Below are 23,529 nucleotides of genomic sequence, written 5' to 3'. Positions count from 1 at the left end.
AAAATAGTAATTAAATAAATTCTGTTTTCTGCACACTGTTAGAGCAAGGGAGAAATATTAAAAATGCTTCTATGTTAATCCTCCATAGGAGAACAAGATCTAAATGATAGGATATAGAAGAGATTTTGACGCTATTTCCTATTTCTTTACATTTTGCTTTTAAAATCTCTTGGTGGGAGTATCTGAAGTAGGAGCATCATGATGTAGGAGGTGGTGTTTAACTGTTTCATATTATGCCAGGTTCCTAATCAAAATTACTCCTCCATGGTATTTGAAAAAATGTATATTTATTCACCATGTCAGAAAATAAAAGGGAGTCAGCAATCTTTAAAATTTAAAAGAAATCAAAAAGCCAGCCACAGGTTTTTAATATCTATTCTAGTTTAACCCAACATTGTATTCAGATATTTCAGTAGTATGTTTTCCAAAGAGAGACAGATAAAAGAAGGAACCAGCCACATCCTCCTCTAGGATAATCCATTTTACTCCCCCTTCATTTTCTGTTTCTTCCCTGCTATGTGTGCTCTTATTCACTGAGTTTTGCACAGGGAGGCAAAAGAGAGAATTCTTTTTTTATTAAAAAAAATTGCGCTCCTGCAAACCTAGGGGTTCTCCCATGCCTGCTGATAACTCCCTCTTGTACATGCCTCCTGCCAGTTTGGTTACATAAGCTACATTGGCTGTTGGTCCTTGGCAATTACAATTTGCCATCTGGTGACATTGAGTCCAGGGCAGCTCAGGTGTCTGTGGCTTCCATGGACCTGTCCAAAGTAATTGACGGCCTGACACATACCGGTGGCCACACGCTGGATCTAGTTTTTGTCCTGAGGTGGTTGAGATGTGATCTGGCAGTGGAGGACATTAACATCAGTCCGTTGCCATGGACAGATCACTCCCTGGTTGCCTTTTGACTCTCTGGTGTCACCCTTCCCTCCAGGGAGACAGAGCTTGTTTGACTAGTCTTCTCCTAGCAATTGATGGACCCAATAGGGTTCCAGAAAGAACTTAGGGTTTTCCCTGAAGATCTGGTGGACAGGTCAAGGCCCTAGTCACTGCCTGGAATGGGCAGGTGGCTGGGGCCTTGAATTGTATTGCTTCTATGTGGTCTCTCCCTTTGCACCGATCCTGAGTGCACATTGATTTGCCGAGGGACTCCAGGAGATGAAGTGCCAAATGAGACTCCTGGAGCAGCACTGGAGGAAGACACAGAGCCTGACTGGATACGGATAAGAGCCCATATTAAGGATTACCTCATGGTAATAAGGGTGGTAAAACATCAATATTTCTCCAGCCTTATTGTGTCTGCTGATAGCCGTCCACCAGCTCTGTTTAGGGTGATCCAGTCCCTATTTGGTTGGGAGGGCCTCTCGGAACATGTTGGGAGCCTTGGGCAGCTGTGAGGATTATTCGGGCTATTTGATGGATAAAGTCACTCAGATTTGCTCCAATTTGGACTCTGACTGGGCAGGGCAGGTTGAGGTACTTGGGGCATGGTCTGGGGGGTGTGATATGGGATGAGTTTGAGCTGGTGATTCCTGAGGAAGTCACCTGTTTACTGGATCCAAGTCCTCCTGGTTATAAAAGTGGTCAGGGAGGTTGGTCCAAGGTGCGGTGTCAGCCTCTCTGAGGAAGGAGGTGATACCTCCTTCTCAACAACTACCAATCAGTCTTCTTCCCTTTTGGGGAAAGGTTGGTAAGAAGGTGATCGTTGGCAGCTGATGAAAACCCTGGAGGAAATGGAACCAGACCCACTTCAATCAGGTTTCAGGCCAGGGTTTAGTATTGATTCAGCCTTGGTTGCACTTGTTGATGACCTGTGGTGGAGTCGGGATGGAGGTGATGCATCCATCCTTGAGCTCCTTGATCTCTCAGTGGCTTTCGATATCATCAACCACAGTATGCTTCTGAGCTGGCTCTGTGGGTTGTGGGGGTACTGTTTTATGGTAGTTCTTTTCCTTTCTCCAGGGTCTCTCCTTTTCAACATTTACATCAAACCACTGGGTGAGGTTATTCACCAGTTTGAGGTTCGGTATCATTAGTATGCTGATGATACCCAATTATAGCTTTCAGCCCCGGGTCAGCCAAGTGAGGCTGTCGAGGTTTTGTCCCAGTGCCTGGAGGCTGTGCTGGTTTGGATGGAGAGGAACCATCTCTGATCCAGTCCTAACAAGACCAGCTGTATGTATCTGGACCATCCAGAACTGGGGATATTCCATCTTTGACCTTCAGTGGGGTAGCACTTCCCCTTTCAAGGTTGGTGCACAATCTGGGGGTCTTCCTGGACTTGTAGTTCCTGCTTGAACAGTAGGTGGCAACTGTGGCCAGGAAAGCCTTTGCACAATTTCATCTGGTGCTCCAACTGTACCCTTTCCTAGATCGGGAGCCGTTCAGTCAGCCATGCCCTAGTCACCTCGCAGCTAGACTACTGCAATACGCTCTACACGGGCTGACTTTGAAGACCACCAGGAAGCTTCAACTGGTCCAGAATGCAACGGCACAAGTCAGTATGCCAATGTAACACTTCTGCTTCATGAGCTGCACTGGTTGCCAGTTTGCTTCCAGTTTGCCTGTCTCCCATGGCATCTGTTCGACTGATTCAATTTTGCAGGGTTGGCACACTCCAGGTTCTTTTGATTAAACGTCGCCTATCAGGACCCCAGAAGCACACCTTCTCTGTAGCAGCACCTTCCCTTTGGAATGACTTTCCCCCTGAGATCTGGATGGCCGCTACTATGCTGTTGTTTAGAAGTGTTGTGAAGACCTGACTATTCACCCAGGCCTTGGTGAGGGAGACTAAGACCCCTTACTTCATTCCATCCAATCTGTTGTGCCTGCCATTTTTAATCTTTTATTGGTTATATTGTAATTTCTTTCTTTGATTGTTGTGAGCAACCCAGAGTCATTGGGAGTTGGGTGGCATAAAAGCTGTTGTTGTTGTTATCATGCTTTCCATATCAATAGTTCAGTTTAATTTTAAATCATGCTGTATCAATACATCTTAATCTGAGGCTAACTCTCAGTAATACATTCAAATCATAGGAAATGACTGTCCTGTATCATGGGCTGGCAATATGGTGCCTAGTGGATGTTCTTCTATCAGCATCTTCCATGCACTGTGCTGATTACATCTAAAGGGAGTTGAAGCAAAAAAAAAAAAATCTGGAGGATACATTGCTGATTACTCATAAGTAGCAATAGAGGGTCTAAGAAGTTTTCCTTATTTTAGTGGTTTGAGATTCCTTAGTTGTTAAGCCCTCAACTTTTTCAACACACGTCTAGTTTCTCTTATATTTCATAACTTAGTGATCAGAGTCTCAGAATCTTTTAGAAAAGCTCCTGAGAAACCAAAATCCACAATGTCAGCTGGAACATAAAAAGTTAATGCTTCTCTTCTATCATATTCTATCTTCAATCCAACCTTTCTAACAATAACCTCTCTCTCTTTCTCTCCACATAAAATACTCACATGAACCTTCTGAAATAGCCTTGGTATTTTTTTAAATTAAACTGCCCACAGTCACTTCTTCATGAGATGGGTGGTATCTAAATTCGAAACATAAATTAAAAATAAATAAATAAATCACCTGGTCGACCTCCTTGTTTTGCCAGTTTTACATATTCTGAATCAGTATCTTTGATCCACTTTCTTCGACCCCCAAAGGTAATGTCACTGTGAGGATCTCCAAAATCACCAAGACCTGGGATCTGAGATGTTGGCTGTTGTGAAACTTCTGAATTAACTTGTTCCTCTGATCGTTTCAGGGGCACATGATAATACCAATCTACAATAATAAGAAATAGTTATAATAAATGTTGGATATATAATGACAAAGAGCCCCAATTGGCTTTTGAGTAGTATGAACAACGGAATTGGCCCCCATTTTCACGTATATTTTTAATAAATCGCTGGAGACGGGTTATGTCCCTTCTTGTTTTAAGAGCTCTATAATCATCCCAGTTCCTAAGAAATCCTCCATTAATGAGCTGAATGACTACAGACTGTTGCACTGACATCTGTGGTCATGAAGACTTTTGAGAGGTTAGTGTTGGCTCACTTGAAAGCCATCACGGATCCCCTGTTAGACCCACTGCAGTTTGCTTATCCTGGAAACAGGTCAGTGGATGATGCTGTTAATATGGCCTTGCACTATATTCTGCAACACCTTGAATTTCCGGAGTCTTACGCACAAGTTCTTTTTGTGGACTTCAGCTCAGCATTTAATACTATTATACCAGAAATTCTTTACAACAAACTGATCCAGCTTACTGTGCCCGACCATACCTGTAGGTGGATAATCAGTTTTCTAACAGGTAGGAAACAACACGTGAGATTAGGCAAAACTACATCCAGTACCTGGTTAATCAGTACAGGTGCCCCTCAGGGATGTATGCTTTCCCTGCTGCTTTTCTCCCTTTATACCAATGACTGCATTTCAAAAGACTCTTCTGTTAAAATCTTGAAATATGCGGATGATACAACTGTCATTGATCTAATTCGAAATGGAAATGAGTCAGCATATAGACGGGAGGATCAACAACTGGTCTTCTGGTGCAGTCATAACAATTTGGAATTGAATACACTTAAAACCATGGAGATGATTGTGGACTTTAGGAAGAATCCTTCTAATACTCCTCCCCTTACCTTACTCGACAGCCCAGTATCAGTGGTAGAGTCCTTCAAGTTCCTGGGTTCTATACTTTCCCAAGACCTGAAATGGACGCTTAACATTACAGCCATCATTAAAAAGCACAGCAAAGGATGTTCTTCCTGTGGCAACTTAGGAAGTTTAAATTATCCCAGGAGCTCTTGGTACAGTTTTACAGGGGAATCACTGAGTCTGTTTTCTGTTCCTTTATAACTGTCTGGTTTGATTCTGCAACCAAACAGGACAGACTCAAACTCCAACAGATAGTTAAGTCTGCAGAAAGGATAATTGCAACCCGTATACTGTATACTGTGAGGGTCAAAAGGAGGGCAGAGAGGATATCTGCAGACTCTTCCCATCCTGGATATAAACTGTTCCAACTTCTTCCTTCGGGACGGCACTATAGAGCACCATATGTTAAAACATCTAGATATTGGAATAGTTTTTTCCCTTGTGCCATTGCTCTGGTAAACACTACATGACTCGATATGTGCTGGACAGTGGCTTCTCCCTTTGAAAAAGTTATTTTACTGTGTAGTGTTATTATTATTTTTCTGTTGCTATCCAAATGCACTGTTGTTCTTGCTGTTCATCACTGAAGACAAATTCTTTGTATATATTTTATACTTGGTCATTAAAGTATTTTGTATTTGTATTGTATTGTAAAGGGCAGGGCTAGGACAAAATTAAAATTTGATACAAATTCCTTCAGTACCATCAATATTACTCCTAATATGTTTAGTAATTTTCCTCATCTGACATATTAATTTTTTTTTATTTTCATGGCAGATTTTGGAGGTTGCCATACATCTGAGGATTTGGGGAGCATGTGTGATAACAGACCTAATACAGCAGGAACGTAAGGCATCCAAGTTCCAGGGATCATGCACACCAAATAAGTAAATAAGAACAAAAATGAGTTTATCACTGAAGAGGAAATCAACAGTGGTATTAACAGCTGAGAAATAAATTCCTTCTGCTAGTGATACTTTAAGAAACAAAAGTGAAGGTGAATGGACAGGTGCAGGTATGCCTTGCATTGTCTGGGCATATTTAAGTTCCTGGCTAACAAAAACCTGCATAAAATTTGCAGTAAGCGCAGTCATGTAGCAATGCTTAAAAGAAAAAAAAAATCAGAGAACTACAGCAATGAGTAGCTGCAATTCAGCTCATAAGAGGGGATGAAGATATATCAGATCAAACAAATGAGGCTTTACAATAGGAGGTGACAGAGGAAGCAGCTCCACACAAGAAAAATAATCAAACTAGACAGCCATCTATTAGATACATTTTATTTCAGAGACTTGCACTGAGCAGGAGATTGGACTCAGTTGTCTAAATGGCTGCATCCAGCTCTATGATTCTATGTCTGCAATATGAGACATTATACTGACATAACTGGGAATTAAAAATCTCTTATAATTTAAAAATTATATACTTCTGAAAGTTATGCATCCTTCAATGATCAATCAGTGTATGCTGAGCAGCTTCCAAAAGAATAAAAAAACATAAAACTTTAGTTGTGTATGTAAAATCTTGCTTTATTGGACCATTTTAGGGAAGAGGTGTCTGCTAAACTCAGATGTCTGTTAAATCTGAATGTACATATTTTACATAAAATGTATACAAATACATATAATTTACATAATGCACATTTTATGTAAATACCGTATTTTTCTGACTATAAGATGATACTTTTTCCTAAAATCCTTACCCTAAAAACTGAAGGGCGTCTTATTCAAGGAAGTCAGCCGAGAATCGCGGTTGCAAAACTGCCAAACTTTGTTTCTGCAGAGAGGCTTCTTCCTATTGCTAGCCTCCAATCACGAGTGAAATAGCTTGTCTCCCAAACAGACGTCCTCCAATCACAAGCCTGATGTAACTGACGTCAGCTGATGCTGAACAAACCAATTAGAGGAAGGCTGTTTGCAGAGACAAGCTATCTGCAGTTTCACTCGTGCTTGAATGTAATCAGTTATGCAAAAGAGTGTGGAAATAGAGCTGCAGAGAGACGGTTTGGACCTCCTCCCACCAAGTGTATCAGGTAAATGTTAACTAATTACTAAATAAAAATGTGTGCTGCACTATCTTTAAAATATTGAGTTTTTAATTTTGGGTTGGAAAAGTGGGGGTCGTCTTGTACATGGGGGCGTCTTATTGTCGGAAAAATACGGTATGCATGATATACATAAATGTTCATGTAGTTATATGATTTATATAAATTGTCTAGACCAATTTACCAAGAACAGTATTTCTTGGCCAAGAAGAAGTTCTTCTAGACCAAGAACAGACTGTTCTATTACTTGGGCCAGATTTTGACTGTTGTATCAAAAGTTTGCTGAATTTGGGTCTGTAAAGCTGAAGTCTTACTATAATGCTATAAATAACAACAACAACAGCATGACAAAGTATCAACAATGGTGCATTGGAATATCTGCAAGAAATATCATTTGCCTGCAAGCAAGAACTGGTGGGACTACAAAACAGACAAAATAATAGAAAATGAAGAAGCTAAAGTGCTCTGGGACTTTAGAATTCAAACAGACAAGCACCTGCCACATAACATCCCAGACTTAACAATTGTTGATAAGAAAGACAAAAAAGTCTGGATAGTGGACACTGCAACTCCTGGGGACAGCAGAAAAGAGAAAGAACTGGAGAAAATCACAAAATATAAAGACCTGCAAAAAGAAGTAGAACAACTATGGCAAAAGAAAGCAAAGATAATACCAATAATAATATGTGCCTTGGGTGCAGTCCAAAAATATCTGGAGCACCTCTTGAACACCATCAGCATTGACAAAAGGCAGCTTTACTTGGAACAGCTTACATCCTGAGATGGTATCTTTAACACCACCAAACAACAACATCTGCCTATCCCAGGTCCTTGGGAAAGACTCAGTAAGTGGATAAAAATGCCAAATCCAGTCTAAACATCTGGCTGATTGTGCAACCAACCACAATAATTTATTACATTTATATGCTGCCTGACTCCCCATGACTCTGGACAGTTTATAAATACTGTAAAACATTAAAAATAAGAAAGACAAGAGACAAAAATGAACAGTAAAGCTGGCAAGGATGACAAAACCAGATGGGAATGAAGGAAAACAACCTTGCCTCATATCGTCACATAAAGCTCAACAGTATTTATTGCTGTTTAAGAGCACTGTTGTGAAGTCAGCCACCATCCCAAACAGGCTCAGATTTTTACAGGCTGTTTCCTAGACACAGAATCAATATCTTCACAAGTATGAGATGCCTCCTTATGTTATATATAGAGTTATCCATAATCCCTCTATCAACTGAAGATGGAAACTCTGGATGGTTTAAAAAAACAGGGAACTCTAAATGAGAAGGAAGAAGGAGGTATGTGCTGGGGCTGGGAATAGAAGTGAGCCAGAAGCTATCTTCTTCAGTCTATGATTAAAGTGGATTTTCTAGGGAGAAGGAATTTCTTCATATATAAAAACAGAAGGAACAGTTGTGTCAAGGGTCTCCTACTTTTGTAGAACTAAGTAGACAGAAACTGCACTGTGATTTTTAAATTTCTATTATATTTGTTGTTAAGCATCTCTATTTTTCAGGGTAGCCTTAGGTTGCTGGATACTTAAAGTCAGCTTTTGTTCATCCATCTTTAGAGTAAGCCTAGAAATTATTAATTTTATTTTGAATCGTTTGTAACCTGTGTTATTAAATTAAAGCATTTCCCATTCCCAAAGGAGATTGCCCCATTTATAACAGACCAGAACAATACTGTGCTATGTCTGGAACCTTGCTTGTATTTTTGTAAATTTTTCACAAAGTTAAAAAAGTTCTTTTACAACTTATATTTTTTTTTATAATAAAATTTAATTTGTGTTTATCACTTAAGATTGGTCTGTCTCTCTAATCACATGCCTCTATGCACAGTGATTAGGTTTGTACATTGCTTGCACCATGGTTTGTTAAACAACTAAATTCAAAGCTTAGTTTGCACAAACAAAGAATGGATTAAGGTGATCAGGGCATGTCTTATTTAATATTAGGAGGAGGAGTATGAGGACTGCAATGGGTATGGTGATGCAAAATGGGCAATGCCGTATGATAAAGCAAAGCTTTTCCATGTTTCCATCGTCTAAGAGGATATTTCTAAAATTGCACTAAGCCTATTATAGATTTTATATTATACTTATTATGTGATCCATACTTCAAAATGGCAAAGAACTGCACTGTGATTTGGGCAACTGAAGTCAGAGAAATCTCCAGGTGCCACAAAGGGGAGGGATCTGCATGCTATCAATGTAGCATACAGACTCCTCCCCTTTGTGCCCACTCATGTAATAAAAACAGTGATTGGATTCATACAGCAAACTAAATCAAACCCAACATACTGCATTATAGCTTAGTGTGCTATAGCTAAGCGAGAAGGGTATTTTGTTATCCACTTCCTTGACTGGTAAGCACCCCATAGGTAAGGAATTTTTGCTTTCCCAATAGGAGCAACCAGTGTTATGACATTCAACTGCGCTCTGAAGTAATACTGGCACATATTTAGCACATTAATAAAAAGGTTTCCGATAATCATCACAAAATGTTGGCAGCTACCATGCTCCTAACAATGCCTCCTTACAACATGGGCTCTGGACATTTTGGAAATTAAAAATGTAGCAGTTGTAAGTGAAATTATAATCTGTTATTTTTGGAAAAGAGGAAAACTGAAGGTAAGTAGAGTTCACAAGAGCACATTTTGGCACACAGCCATCTCCTAACATTTTGGAAATTAATTGGAGCTTTGAAACTTGAAAATAATTTGATATTGCACTATCTGATTCATAAATATATTGATGACAGAAACAATTCCTGGAAAACTGTTTTGTATGTGACAAGAGGAGAAAGGGAGAGAAATTATTCCCAACCAAAACTGAGATGAGAAAAAGTAAAACAAAACTATAACTTTATAAAACCTAAGTACTTTTAATAAGAGGGGACGCGGTGGCGCAGCGGCTTAATGACGCTGAAAGTTGCTGGCCAGAAATGGTCAACACTTCAGCGGTCCGAGCCCAGCTCCGCGCAGCAGAGCGAGCTCCTGTTTCCTTCCCAGCTCCTGCCAGCCCAGCAGCTCGAAAACTTACGTGAGTAGATAAATGGGTACTCTCACCCTGGTGGGAGAAAAAATGCTGGCAGCGCTTGCACGGGAGACGGGGACCAGTTGCCAGTAACGTGGAAGCTGCACACGCCCGAAAAAGGTGCAAAGCAACGGAAACCCCGCCTCCTGCGCTCGCCAGCTGGGCTCTGCTCTAGGAAGGAGGCAATGGCAAACCACTTCCGAAACACCTTGCCTTGAAAACTGCAGGGACTCGTCCAGGCAGTCGCTGCAGAATCGGTAACGATTGAATGCGGATAAAAAAAAAACCTTTTAATAAATTAATAGAATACTCTTGATATTACACTACAAAGAGAAATCAATAAAATCATTAATAAATCCAATGAATTATCTTTTCAACTGGCAGACACAATCTTATGGTCCTTTTTATGGCACATAAATATCAAGTTGTTTATACCTGTTACAGAACAGATTCAAGCTGGCTTGCCTACTCAATTCTGTGCCTATCTTTACTTGATTGATATAGTTTTCCAGTTTATCAGAAATATAATCTTTTCTATAATACCTATTATATCTTGATGAAAAGAAGGTATAGTGTTTTTCCCTAGGAAAACTTATCCGCTAACAGATTGTAGTGTTCAAAAGTAAGTTCCAACAGATTGCTTTTACAGTTTCCTTTTTCTTTACCCATTCTTGGGGATTTATCTAGTTCTGGATTATCCACCCAGTTAAAATATCCCCCTATAATACATTCTCTCAGTCTTCCAATTTAGCCAATATATGTCTAATTAATCTTAGCTGCTTAGTATTAGATCCAAGGGAAATTTACATATTATGTAATTTAGTTTTTAGGAAGATGTATATGTGTCCTACTTTATTTTTTTGATTTCATTACTTATAAAAGAGATATCCTTGTTAATAAGCACTCCTCCTCCTTTTTATTTTCCAGATGCATTTGAGAAATCGATTTGATTACTGTAATTACTTTTCAAAGGAAATTTCTTGTCTGGGTCTTCTCTGGGTTTTTGTAGAAATAAAATATTTTGTTCTACTTTCTGTAACTGTTCTATTATTCTTTTACTTTTAATAGAATCTCCCAGACCTTTCACATTCAATTCACTTAAACATCTCAGTGTGTCTACTTTTAATGTTATTTTACTCGCAATCATGACCTTATTTAATAATTTCTGTAAAAATCCCTTCTATTGTGTCCTATGTCGCAATATTGTCAAAATAGTTCTGTTTTTCTATTCTTTTGAAAAATTCTAAGAGAGAAAGTTATCGTAAATTTCTTATGGATTGGGATGCTGATTCTCTGTAATCAGGATTATTTCAGACATTTTCACTTAAGCTATATAATGTTCTTGAAGTTTTTCTTTTATATCTTTTACTGAACTGCTCATGGAATATACTGAGTCCTGATTATTACTTACCATTTTATCCCTCTGACTTTCTGTTCTTCTGCAGTGCCAATTTCTACCTATTTTACAATTTTTTTCTGTCAATAATTCAGCTAAATCGTCAAAATTGGATATAAAGTGGTTAATATAATTATCCTAGGTTATTAAAGGAAGTTTTGAGAAATCCTAGAAATTCTCATTCTTATCCTATTATCTCTGCTTCAAAGATTTTGATCAAAAGTCATGACTATTTCTACTGTCTCCACAAAAGGGTCAGTCAGATTATTTAATTCTACACCACCTATTTTCTCCATACTTTCTATGTTGTAAAGAACGATAGCTAATACAGTACAGTACTTATCTCATCCATTCTCTCTTCCTTACCTATTTATTGTTTGTTTCTTCATTATCTCCATCCTGGAAAGTGTTTCCCTCCAATATTGTTACATTTATACAGATATTATATCTGCTCAATTAACTCCTTATTTGCCATATTGTATTTGTTAAGGATCTTGTTGAAATAACCAACAAAAACCTTCTAGTGTTTTCAGAGGGTAGGGACTTCACTCTTTCAAATCTTTTGGTGAAATCAATAATTGTAACCTGAAAATAACAGCTAGATGTCCAGCAATTAGTTGCTTATCTCTCATTCTAGCATACAGTTTCTTCTCCAAAGGAAGATGTTAAAAATTAGGGCTAATCTTGAATATTGCTTCCTTTCTAGTACTGGTCCCTGTATGACCAGTTTTAGGGGTATCTGACAATATCCTCTTCTTCCTTTTCAGGATCGCCTTATCAGTATTTTCTAACTGACCTATTTGTATTTCTATACAAAAGTCTTTATTGTTACTGAGATTCACCTCTTCTTTTCCTCTTCTCTGATACGTATCTTCCATATCTTAATGTCAAAAGTTTTAAATTCTTCAATTTGTCTTCAGTTCCTGATAAAATATCAAAAATTGTTTTTACTGAGTCTCCTACCAATATACATTGCTTATTAATTGGCATTTCTTATTAATTGGCAGGTTCAGTTTGTGATTTACTTAAATCTGATTTTGTATTTAAAGAAAAGGACATTCTATTTCCTCCTCTAAGTTCTCTAGGTTTTCTATTACTTTAAATTTCTTACTAATTTCCAGTATTGACCATATTGATACCAGAGTTTGTCCACTGCTACTTTTCCCCCCCCAATTCTTGGTTGCTTATTGCAAAGCTTTATATTGCAAACTAGAGGGGATCCTTGTCAGTGTCTTTTTCTCCCCATATTCCCATTTTTCCTAAAAGAAAAAAGGAACACACATGCAAACTAGAACAAATATGCCTGCACTAAACCTCCCATCAGTACAACATATTTCTATCAATATAATACTGAAATAACTACAAAATAGTTCTGGATTAACAAGCTAAACATAAAATATAAATATAAAACCTAGTACAGTTGTACTTATTATTTATCAATATAATAAAAATTGTTCACAACATTTACAGCATCTAACTGTTGATTATCTCTTGCTGGTAACTATCTTCTTCTGGCCGCAGTCTTCCTCCATGTAAGGTTTATTGAGAGAGATGGAGGTATCTGTCCTCTTAATCAAATTATAATTGTTGATCTCCTTATTTAGATAAATTAGCAGTCTCTTGCTCTCCAAAGTCTAATCAAGAGGTTAATACAAATCTTTATTCTTCCTCTTTCTTTCTTCTCTCTCTCTTCAGGGCCAGTCCCACTCCTGAATTAAATTTGCTTGACCTTTTCTATTTGTTTAAATAAATTATCAAATTACCCTTCACTGTGTCTTCCAGTTTAGGGTTACAGTGGTACCTCGGGATACGAACGCCTCTACTAACGAACTTTTCGGGTTACGACCAGCTCCGGCCGCAAAAATTTACCTCGATGTGCGAACTCCGCCTCGGGGTACGGTCATTTTTCTGCCCTGACACGTGGTCCGCGGCCGTTTTTCCACCGCACCGCTCGGCCATTTTCGCGCCGCGCCGCACCGCGCCCGGCCGTTTTCCCACCCCTGACGTGTGGTCCGCAGACGCCAGAACAGATTAACGGTAATTACATTGAACCTTATGGGAAAATTTGCTTTGGGGTGCGACCAAATTCGGGCGGAGGGCGGAACGGATTAACCGTATTTACATTGAACATTATGGGGAAATTTGCCTCGAGGTGCGACCAAATTCGGAGGGCGGAACGGATTAACCGGATTTACATTGAACCCTATGGGGAAATTTCCTTCGGGTTACGACCAACTCGGGATACACCCAGAGTCACGGAACGGATTAAGTTCATATCCCGAGGTACCACTGTATATTCTCTCAATCATCACACCTCTTATGTAAAAATATTGTAAAACCTTTCTCCTTTCATTCTTATTTCTTTGTTGAGCTATTACTCCTCACTGCCTACTCAGAAATCATGTATGTATATATGTACAGATATATGTAATCATATTTTCTAGATCTGGGCAAAAATCTAATCTAACCTTTTAGAGTTCTTTAGATGAGAACTTCCTATTTATATTCCTTACAAACAGCATTTGACCAATGCCACAGTATTTATTTCTATTTGGTTTGCCCTAATTTTTATCATTTTCATCTGTTGGCTTAGGAACATGGGGCATAATTACTAAATAGGATCCCTGTATACATAATGGTAATTTAGACTGTCATTTTTCCACACTAATCAGCCGTTTAATTGTCTTTCTTTCTAACATGAATAGCAGTAGAACAACAACATTCACATTAGTCTAAATATGAAAGAATTTCCATCTAGGAAAAGAAAAGCTTGGGGAGTGTGCTGAAGGCAAATAAATTCTGTGATGTCAACATATGTATTTAACCCCAGCTCAAAAATATAAGGAATATGTATTTAACCCCAAGCTCAAAAATATAAGGTAATTTAAAACAGAGGACATAATGTTGTAAACACATATAATTCAGGTGGGAATTTTAATGTAACAATATAGTGCCTATTAGCATGCATTCAGTTGGGAGTTTCTTGTTATGGTTTGGTACCTATCAACAGTGGCTGCTTGAGACTTGGAGAGTTTAGTAAAAATAGCCATATAACTGCTGCAGCATGAACTACATATGCCCATGATATCTTCACTGCTACACAGAAGATACCACTATCTGTAAAAGTTGGGTAACTAAATGTCAAGTCCCAAAAGGAAGGCACATAGATCATGCAGAGGAGGAAAAAGAGTCCAAATTTGACGAAGACACCCTGGAAAAATCCTATGGATTTGTCGTGGGTGAAGCTGAAAGCAACTCAGCTGCTTCAGATATCAGTGCAGCTGGATTGCAACCCCAGCAAAATTTCCAAGTCCAGTGTGTTTATCCCATGCAACATGTTTTTGTTTCATACACACATATAACATTTTTAAACCAATTAATATTTATTTATGGCCTATGATCTGTCTTATCCAAAACAAAAAACCCACATCAGATTTTACAATACACATGTGTGTTTAAATACAAGAAAATACAAGGCAAAAAGCAAAGAGAAAGGGGGAAAAAAAGAATGCTTACAACTAATATACATAGTAAGGGTATACACAAAACATAAAATTTGTTTTGAACCCAAAATAAACCATCATGTTCTGGAGGTTGTGCCAAACTCTTTTGACTAACCATGATTCAGCAGAAACAAAGTTTAGAATGTTTTAGTGGTTCTGGGTTTGGGCATAAACAAAATCTGAAGGCATCTTCAGATGTTTTTATGAAGTGAGTAGGGCAAGACTGGTAAACACCTTCCTCTCTCCCAACAGAAGTTCCCAGCATGGTATATTCATTTAATCTCCAAGTTCCCCAAACTTCCCAGCATCTTCACTTCCCCTTTCTGCCTTCCTTTAGTTGCCAATGATATAGTGACCTGTTCATCTGTTTTTTAATGTAATACAGTACTTTCAGCATAAGGAACAGGCTTCCAATATGGGTCCTGCCCACTCTCACAGTCCACAATCTCAACCTTTCCAGTATATCTCAATCCTTCCTCCTTCCCCTGCTTCCCCTCAGATACCTCTGTTGTGAATGTTATGTGCAGTGCAAAATAGCCTACCAACCTGTGTGCCCTCCAATCTTCCATGTGCTTTCCTCCCTACCCTCTCTGCCAATGTCCTGACCTGTGCCTATATACCATGCCAATGTACTTTGATGGTCTCAGAAGTAAGTAGGAGGCTCCCAGCACAGAATAGTAAATAGACTGTCAAATCCTAGCCTCCATCTTGGAGAGTTCCTGCCTCCAGTCTCAACATTGCCCCTCAACAACAATTTCAGAAACCTGGACTGCATTTTTTCAAAGGATACTAAACTAAACCCAAATCTTAGCTGTGCCTTACATAATACATGGGCAGCAAATTTTGTGTTAAATCTAATAGCAGCTGAAATAAAGTGTCTTCCATAGCTCCAATAAAATAATAAAATGGCAGCAGAATTATAATGGTCCATGTCAGTGGCATAATTTGTATGAGCTACGTTGCTTCTAGAAGTTTGAAACACCAAATAATTGTTTTCAATATTTATTTAAAATGAATATTTAAAATACTAAAAGCTTGTTTAATCTTACGATTATCTATATGCCAATTGCAGGTTTTACTGTATCTGAAAATAACTTGACTTTTGTCTTCTGATAGTTTACAGTCAACTCCTACTCCTTACAATAATGAGCAAGGAACCTTAATGCTCTTCTAAGGATTAGCAAAGTCAAAGGTAAGATTACAGCATTATCCACATAAAGTAAAAAGATAGCCATTGTCTGCTAATGTTGGAGAATGCAATTATGGGCCTTACAAATAGCTTACCAAGGAATTGATGTAAATATTAAACAGGAAAAGGGCCAAAACAATTTTGCCTCACACCCTTCTTGGAAGAGAGGGAGGGAGGGAGGGGGGGAAGGAAGGACGGGTTTCTACAGCACTTATCAGTTTAGGGTATTTGGGAGCCGGGATAAAATCAACAAGTTCTTCCAGTTCCTTCTGCTAGCCAAGGTGACAGGAAGACCAGTTAACTGGTCCAAAATCAGGTCAGTGGTATCAGGCTTCTAGTACTATCCTGGACTGGAAAACTCAATTCCCAAGAACAAGCCTTTCTGAGATCTTAAATTAAGACGACAAGAATTTTGTTGAGGACTTCACTTTCTGCTTGTTTTTCTTGTGTGCTTCCTATGTAAACCAAAGAAGCTGTGTCTTTTTGATGAAGGAGGGGCAGACTGTACCTGTTGATTGTTTTGAAAATGGCTACTTGATTTCTTATTGATCTGAGAACTAGCTTTTCACAGGTGAAATAGAGGATGGGCCAGGATGAAGTAGGAGAGAGCTCTCTCAATGTATCATAAAAGCTTTTTCCTGCTTCACCTAGTACCCCTTTACCTCACTGACTTCTCAGCTGGACACAGGTCTACCTGTCTTCCAGAAAACCAGTAGATCCTTGTTTAGAAATAGCCTGAGAGCATTTTCACACTGATGACCTATTACTCAGGTCACCTGAAAGGCATCTAAAGCCTCTGTACCAGGCATCCATCCACATTGCCCAAGCCTGGCCCCAGTACACTTTTAGCAGCACAACTAGTGATGACTTTACTTTCCCTCTGCTTATGTTGGGAGGGAGTAGAAACAAAGCCAGGGGAATCTACTGCCCTTAAACTGTCTCACCATATAGTTATAAGGTCAGGACCATTCATAAGTCTCATTACTGAAGCAGATTACACCTTGGCCATCAGGGCAGCACAAATTATGCCAGCATATTGTTTTTCTGACTCATGTACATTAACTCAGCTGTGAGAAAGGGCCCTAAGTACTTTGGTGTGATCTTCCATGCTACATTATCTTAGAAAGAACATGTAAAATATTTGGCAGACAGTGACCAAAGAAGCCTTCATGACTCTGTTTAACATACTACCTTCTGTGCTCCTATCAGATAGATATCAAAAATTCTCCTGCTGTCAATGAATTTAGGCGAAGTTGAATCTGTTAGTCATACTGTTTGTGTTCCCTTTTTTAATAGGAACTCCTGTGCCTTAATTATGTCAGTTCAAGGAATTACCTGGATAGGGAGATAGAATTTTATATGAGCTGTCTTCCAGCAGAGAAATATAAGAGTATTTCCAGCAGCATAGCCAAGTTCTCTGCTATTGTTTGTATTATACACTGTTAGAGGGCTGAGTCATTAACTGCTTTTTTGGCCTTATCTTGGTAGAAGTAAATATTATTTAATGTTTTGGCATACATATTTACATATGTATATAATTATTACTCTTGGTCAAATGATTGTAATAAGTCTGCTAATAAGTCTCAGTATGTGGATGATACGATATCAGGTAAATAAAATTAGATTATTTATTTCAAAAATTGACTATTATTTCATATTAAAAACATTGCTGAGCAGCTTTTTAACTGACACAAGCCAACAGGGATTTAAGGAACATCAATTTAAGGAGATGAATCAAGAGGAGGCAAGGTCTTCTGATCATCCAAATGGGAAGAGCTGAAATGGGCAAGAAATGCAGATATTTGAAAATGGGCATAATGCAAGTAAAGCTCAAGAGCTGGTGAAAATGATGGGCTATTGAGGGTTTAGGATGTTTCCGAGGCATGGCCATTCTTGCTCCCAAATCCCTCAAAAGCAGCTTGAAGTCAGCTTACAATCCACTTCACTTCTACCAATCATGAAAAATGTGAGAACATGCAAAGCACAGAGAAAATCAATCCATCCTATTTCTACCTAACAGAAAGGTGCACGAGAAAAGGGGGGTGGGGGGAGGCATTCAGTCAATGCTCATGTTCCTGAGCTACCCCTGCTTCTTGAATTAAAAAAAAAAAAAATTCTAGCCCCAACTACTGTATACATAATAGGGTAAAAAATAAAGTGACAGTGCCCCCTTTCTTTTCAGTACTGTTGCAAAAAAAACAAACAAACAATCTGATCAGTTGCTATATGTAACTGTAACTCCAGGAGGCTTACTTATTATGGATAAAATAGCAGCATAAAAATAATTTAAAAAGAACCACCACCAAATAGTAATACTAAATATAGAACATTGGGGGAGGGAACTAAATGATAATCAAAGACCAAAATACTCTATGAGGGAACAGATCACCAACCCTATTCCAGGACCTCTTAAAGGTGTCAGATTTTTACACAGATTTTACAAAAGCACAGCAGGGTTGGGGCCATATCAACTTCAGGGGGATACTATTCCATAGGGCACGCGGAGCTACACAGAGAGTGCGTCTCCTACAGCTAGAATCTGTGATATATTCTTTAGGAGGGAGGTACTTTCTATATCTGAACCAGAAAATTTATTTTATATTATATCACAGTGAAATCCAGCTGGCATTGTACTCTGCCCTGCAAAGGACCATTATCACTGAGTGGTATGATATCATAAGAGGGAAGGCACCAGCTGTATTTTTTCTTTAAAAATATTTCTTGTGATTTTACAAATTATTGTTCATGTTACTTATAAGTTTCATTGAAAGGATGTATATTTTAAAAGTTGGCGTACAGATATCAGTAATTCTGACAGAGAGAAAAAGAGAAATAGATGCTAGAATTAGATAGGCATACCAAGCTACAATGAATTACAGTTTTGGGGAAAGGAACAAAAAGAAAAAACTCCAAAGCCCTACTGAGTACATAAGCTAACAGTACTTTTATTCTATCTATCTATCTATCTATCTATCTATCTATCTATCTATCTATCTATCTATCTCATTCATTCTAAGCTGTCGAATCACAAATGACTCAAGGCAACATGCAAAAGATTAAAAACAAGCCATTAAAAAACCCAGAAACAAATGAATAACAAAAATATTACACTAGGGAAATACAAAGAATTAAAATATCACTTCACTTATAATTCATGCTGGTTCACAAACCATCCTCAAAGTCTGTTGAAATAACAGTTTTTTTAAAACCTTCCTAAAAGACAGACGGGTTCAGTCTGTACAGATCTTGAAGGGAGTGAATAGCAGGGCTAGTTGGTAACTGAGAGAAAGTGATAGGAGACCCCAAAAAATGAAACATTTTATTTCATGTAAGATTTTCTCCCTGTGAATAAATAAACTAATTTTAAGGCAAGATAGTTAAAGGTACTACTTCAAATGTATTGAATAAAATGTTTATGTATGGAAATATATAGAATAAGAGAATATTTCTTAAAATATCTTTGTATATATGCAACATTTAAATCCGAGGTGCATTTCTTCATCTAGAGATTGCTGTCTTCTTTATCAGAGAACATACACAATTTTGTTTAGGAATTATTTATTTGCATATTTATCATATTTATATAGCCCCCCATCTCACACAAGATGACTCTTCATTTTGTTGCTTTCCATTGCTACTGTGCTTTGGAAATACCAAATTATTTGCATCTGTCTTTTTACATCCCCGTAAAACTGGGACATTCTTCCATAGGTAAGAGTATAGCAGTTAGCAGCTCTGTTATAGCTTTCTTGCTGCCACAATTCAACCTCTGTATCAAAATCTTTTTCCCTGTAATTCCGTTTTTTGTCCACTTTTGTTTCTTTAGGAGTTTTTGCCTTCACCAGTATCAGAGAGGGAGACCCAGAAAAAACAAGACCTAATAACTAAAATGTAAGAATGTTGATATTTCAACAAACTTATAATTAATGTATGTCCTACTACACTATAACAAATAGTAAATTTTCCCCTCAACGGAAAGACTCTAAACATTTTTATCTAGAGATCTCTTAACATATTCCATGCCTTTTTTCCTTTCCCATTTGATAGGCTTTCAAATACATATATATATATATATATATATATATATATATATATATATTTCCACAGCCTCAGGATATGTTGCAGCTTACCAAGATATTAACTCTTTCATGAACACCAGTGTTCAATAGAATTCTTCCTAATATTAGCACTACCATTTATAAGCCACTCTTCACAAGTTCTCTTTCTCTCTCTTTTACACTAGACATTTATTTAAAACAAAGGCATTTTTATGTGAAACTGTTTGAGAGTTAATTGCACTAAGCAAGGTATGCTTTATTTCTGAGTAAATATATAATGGATTGTTCAGTGTATGCCATAAATGCAAACTAATATAATTTTATATATAAGTAAATCAGTAAAAGGGAAAATACTTAGGCCTGATAAGCACTGCACATATTTAATCTGTCTCCCAACTTTTCATTTCCAGTCCCCTAGGAAAAGCAAAAGAAAAAATAAAGCCTTTAAATTTTTTATAGATGTTGCATCTCTTTGGCCCTTCCCACATGGGAACCACCAAACGAATCTGTTACTATGGCCACCATTTTCTGTACATTCCTATTCCCTTTGGGTTAACAAATTGAGATGCAGATTGGGCTTTGAGATGTTGCGTTTATTAAGTGTACTTTACTCCATGCTGCATGTCTTATAATAATACTATTAATCTAATTTAAATGTAAGCATGCTTAGGATAAGGGGTTACAATTCAGATATTCTTCCCATTAAAAAAAATCACATGAGCATAAACAGTGTACTTGCCACATGGTGCATACTGATTTGCGGGTCCACGGGGCTCTTTATTTGTATTCCTCATACCTGTGCAGTGCAAAAGTTTAAATTAAACATTTCACATTTCATCAAACATTATATACTGCTACAATGAAGATAAATGTAGTTCCTTTTTTCTTACAGTTAAAGCTGCTAGATTCTCTTCCTATACATACACATGCAATTTACTTCAAACTTCTTTTCAATACTGAGCTAAAGATTTACTTGATAGCTTTAACATTTTCAAAAAGGTAGTGATATATTTCAAATGTGTAAGACAAAAAGCATATGCTTGGACTCCTTTATGAGTGGGTAAAAATGACCCAGAATCCACTATTTGGAAGAAACCTGCAAGTCCAAAATGATACACTAGACATTGGACAGTGGATCACAATCTTTCCCCCCACCTCATCCTTGCTGTTTTTATTTGAACACCACACCACACTCTTCTGCTACTTGTAAAATAGATGGGAAGGCAGGAAACAAAAGTGAACTTCTGCTTTTAGTGGATGGCAAGGCAGATATTCAACAGGTGTAGCACTGCCCATCACTGGTTCAGTATATCAATAAAAACTGCATGCATTAAATTTTTCCCTGTTAAAAAACAAAACACAGAACTAGGGGTAGGGAGAGAAAAAGAAGAAAAATCACAAGTCTCTGGAGTTCAACGTTTCTATCCCATCAACTCCCACCAGTACCATTTCTGTAAAGAAAATTCCTCTTTTCATATTATTTGACACTCGAAGTCAACGGCATAGTAGTAGGCTCACTTCACACCCAATGCTTTCAGGGCTGGACATTCTCAGAAGGGTAGCCTGCCTACCTCGCAAGCATATTGTGAAGAAAAAAACGAACGCTTTCCCTGACCTTCCAAAAAGGGCGGGCTCCCACATGTGACAAAGAAATAATGTGAAAACGGGAGCGGGTGCTTCTTGCTCTATGCCTAAGCTTTATTGTGAATTATCATCCGACAAGCAAAAAGTGCACCAAGGATCACCGCAGGCAGACGCATTCGCCCACACGCCCCAACACCGACACCCACCGCCACTACCGTTGTCCGTGTCCCTCGCCGCGGTTGGGGCAGGCAAGAGGTGACAGAACTTCTGGCGCTCAGTTCGCACCTTCCCGCCGACCGAAAAGTTCGAAATGAAACGAGCCGCGCCAGCGAGGAGGAGAGGAGGAGGAGGAGAGGAGGTGGCCCTGAACGCTGCCGCAACCACAAACAATCCCTGCTCCTATAGCAACAGAGAACTTCCCCCACCCGCCGCCGCCGCCGCCCGTTCGCTCGCGCGCGCGCGCTCTCGCTCTGCCTGGAGCGCGTGGAGACGAAAGAGAAGGAAAAGGGGCGGAGATTCAGACAGAGGGGCCTACAGTAGTTGCCCCGCTTCGGCCAACGGAAAGGCAGCCCGACGCCGGTCACTGTTAGCCGCTTCGGCCAAGGAAGCGGAGCCCGGGACTTATCGTCCCGGCGCGGTGAGGCAGGTTCTCCCTCCTCCCCTCAAACGCCAGTACTGCATAGAAAGTCCAGCGATCCCTTTACTTACTTGCCCTCTCTTGACTCTTTAGTGTAGCACTGACTTTACAATACTTTTTTGACCGCTTAAGGTTGTAAGCAATTGGGGACAGGGAAGGAATGGAGGCCTAGGATTAAGTATCATCCCGCCCATAAAATTCGCTGGATTCCTTACCCGCTTTCGCAGCCTAATCTGAGGGCTTCCGTGAAGCTAAGACGGGATGGCCCCCACCCTGGCCTTACTCTTTGCGGGAAGAGAAGCGGGGTGTGTGTGAAATAAGGATGTTCAGTTTGCTGAAATAACTGTACATATTCATCTCTCCCTTCTGGATATTATGTGCAATTGGAAGGTTTGTTACTTTAAGGCTTCATCCATACCCAGGCTCTCCAAGCATTGATTTCAGTTATTTTTTTAATTGATTAATCATTTTTTTAAAAAAGAGAAAGTGTTACCTGGAATTTTAAAAAGGTGATATTAGCATTATTTAACCTGGCAGTCTAGGCCTCTTGTAACTTTAGGAAAGCATGATTTTCTTCTGGGCCAAGGCCATTTCTCTTTGTATATTTGAGAACTTGCCTTTTCAGCAACTAAACAATAGAGAGTGTATTCTGAAAATCCTTGAATACACTTGCAAGTTTTAAAGACACAAACCCGGCTGGGAAAGGGAGTGACATAACCCATACATTTGCCATTTGTGGAATGTTATCTGGAATCAATGTTCTCTATTGTACAATTCCCATGTGTAATCAATGTCTTTTATTGTTTCATTAGTTGCTTTCTGATGTATCACATATACTGAATGTATGTATCATTTGTTTCTGTATCCTATAAAAAGACTTGACCCTCCCCCCCTATAAATGCTTTTTGTTTTGTCTGAATTACTGGGTAGTTCGTATTTTCAGGTAGGCTAAGAAGCTACCTTTGCAAAGGTAAAATTGTTTTCTTTCCCAAATTCATGGAATAGGTCTTCAGCTTCACGACATTCAGGGTGCCTGAGTTTTAAAGGCAACAATTTAGGGGCTCATCTGGGATAGCAGCATGGAACCCCTCAGGGCTCACATCCGCCTGCCTCAATCCCAGAACACGCTGGCTGGCAAAGGATGAGTTCATCCACATATCTTTGCGTCTTGAAGGAAGCAGATAATCAAGGAGCCAGGAGAGGATAAGCGCTAGCTGGTAGTGCTTGGGAGAGAAAATGGGACTGGGGAAGAGTGCACCCCTGGGGTGCCAGTTGGGGCTCATGGTCCAGTTGTGGACCAGGTATTCTGTCTGTCCAGCAGGGGATGACCAAAAGGAGAGTGCACAGGGAAATAGAGCTCCTTTTGACAGGGAAGTGGAGCTCCTTTTGACTGGAGACTGCTGGGACA

General features: G+C 38.9%; 1 protein-coding gene across 4 annotated transcripts in view; it reads right to left on the bottom strand.

Moving 5' to 3' along the window:
• CUNH7orf57 (chromosome unknown C7orf57 homolog) overlaps positions 1–21,920 on the bottom strand; it is a 56,495-nt gene extending 34,575 nt beyond the window's left edge. For 3 of the 4 annotated variants that reach the window (XM_088150097.1, XM_088150099.1, XM_088150100.1), the window contains exons 1-3: positions 21,691–21,920; positions 20,640–20,696; positions 3,585–3,782 (exon numbers count right to left, since the gene is read on the bottom strand). In XM_088150097.1, coding sequence (XP_088006223.1) covers positions 3,585–3,782; positions 20,640–20,694 — 253 coding nt within the window. In that variant the 5' untranslated portion in view covers positions 20,695–20,696; positions 21,691–21,920. The remainder of the gene's footprint in view (positions 1–3,584; positions 3,783–20,639; positions 20,697–21,690) is intronic. The other variant, XM_088150098.1, reaches the window with a different exon arrangement.
• Between the last annotated feature and the right edge of the window lie 1,609 nt (positions 21,921–23,529).

The sequence above is a fragment of the Python bivittatus genome, unplaced genomic scaffold (genome assembly GCF_059951505.1).
Source record: "Python bivittatus isolate LINGU-HERP-01145 unplaced genomic scaffold, Pbiv_v1 ctg000610_np1212, whole genome shotgun sequence".
Lineage (NCBI taxonomy): Eukaryota > Metazoa > Chordata > Lepidosauria > Squamata > Pythonidae > Python > Python bivittatus.
The sequence above is the reverse complement of the archived record's forward strand: the minus strand, read 5'-3'. Positions and strand labels throughout refer to the sequence as shown.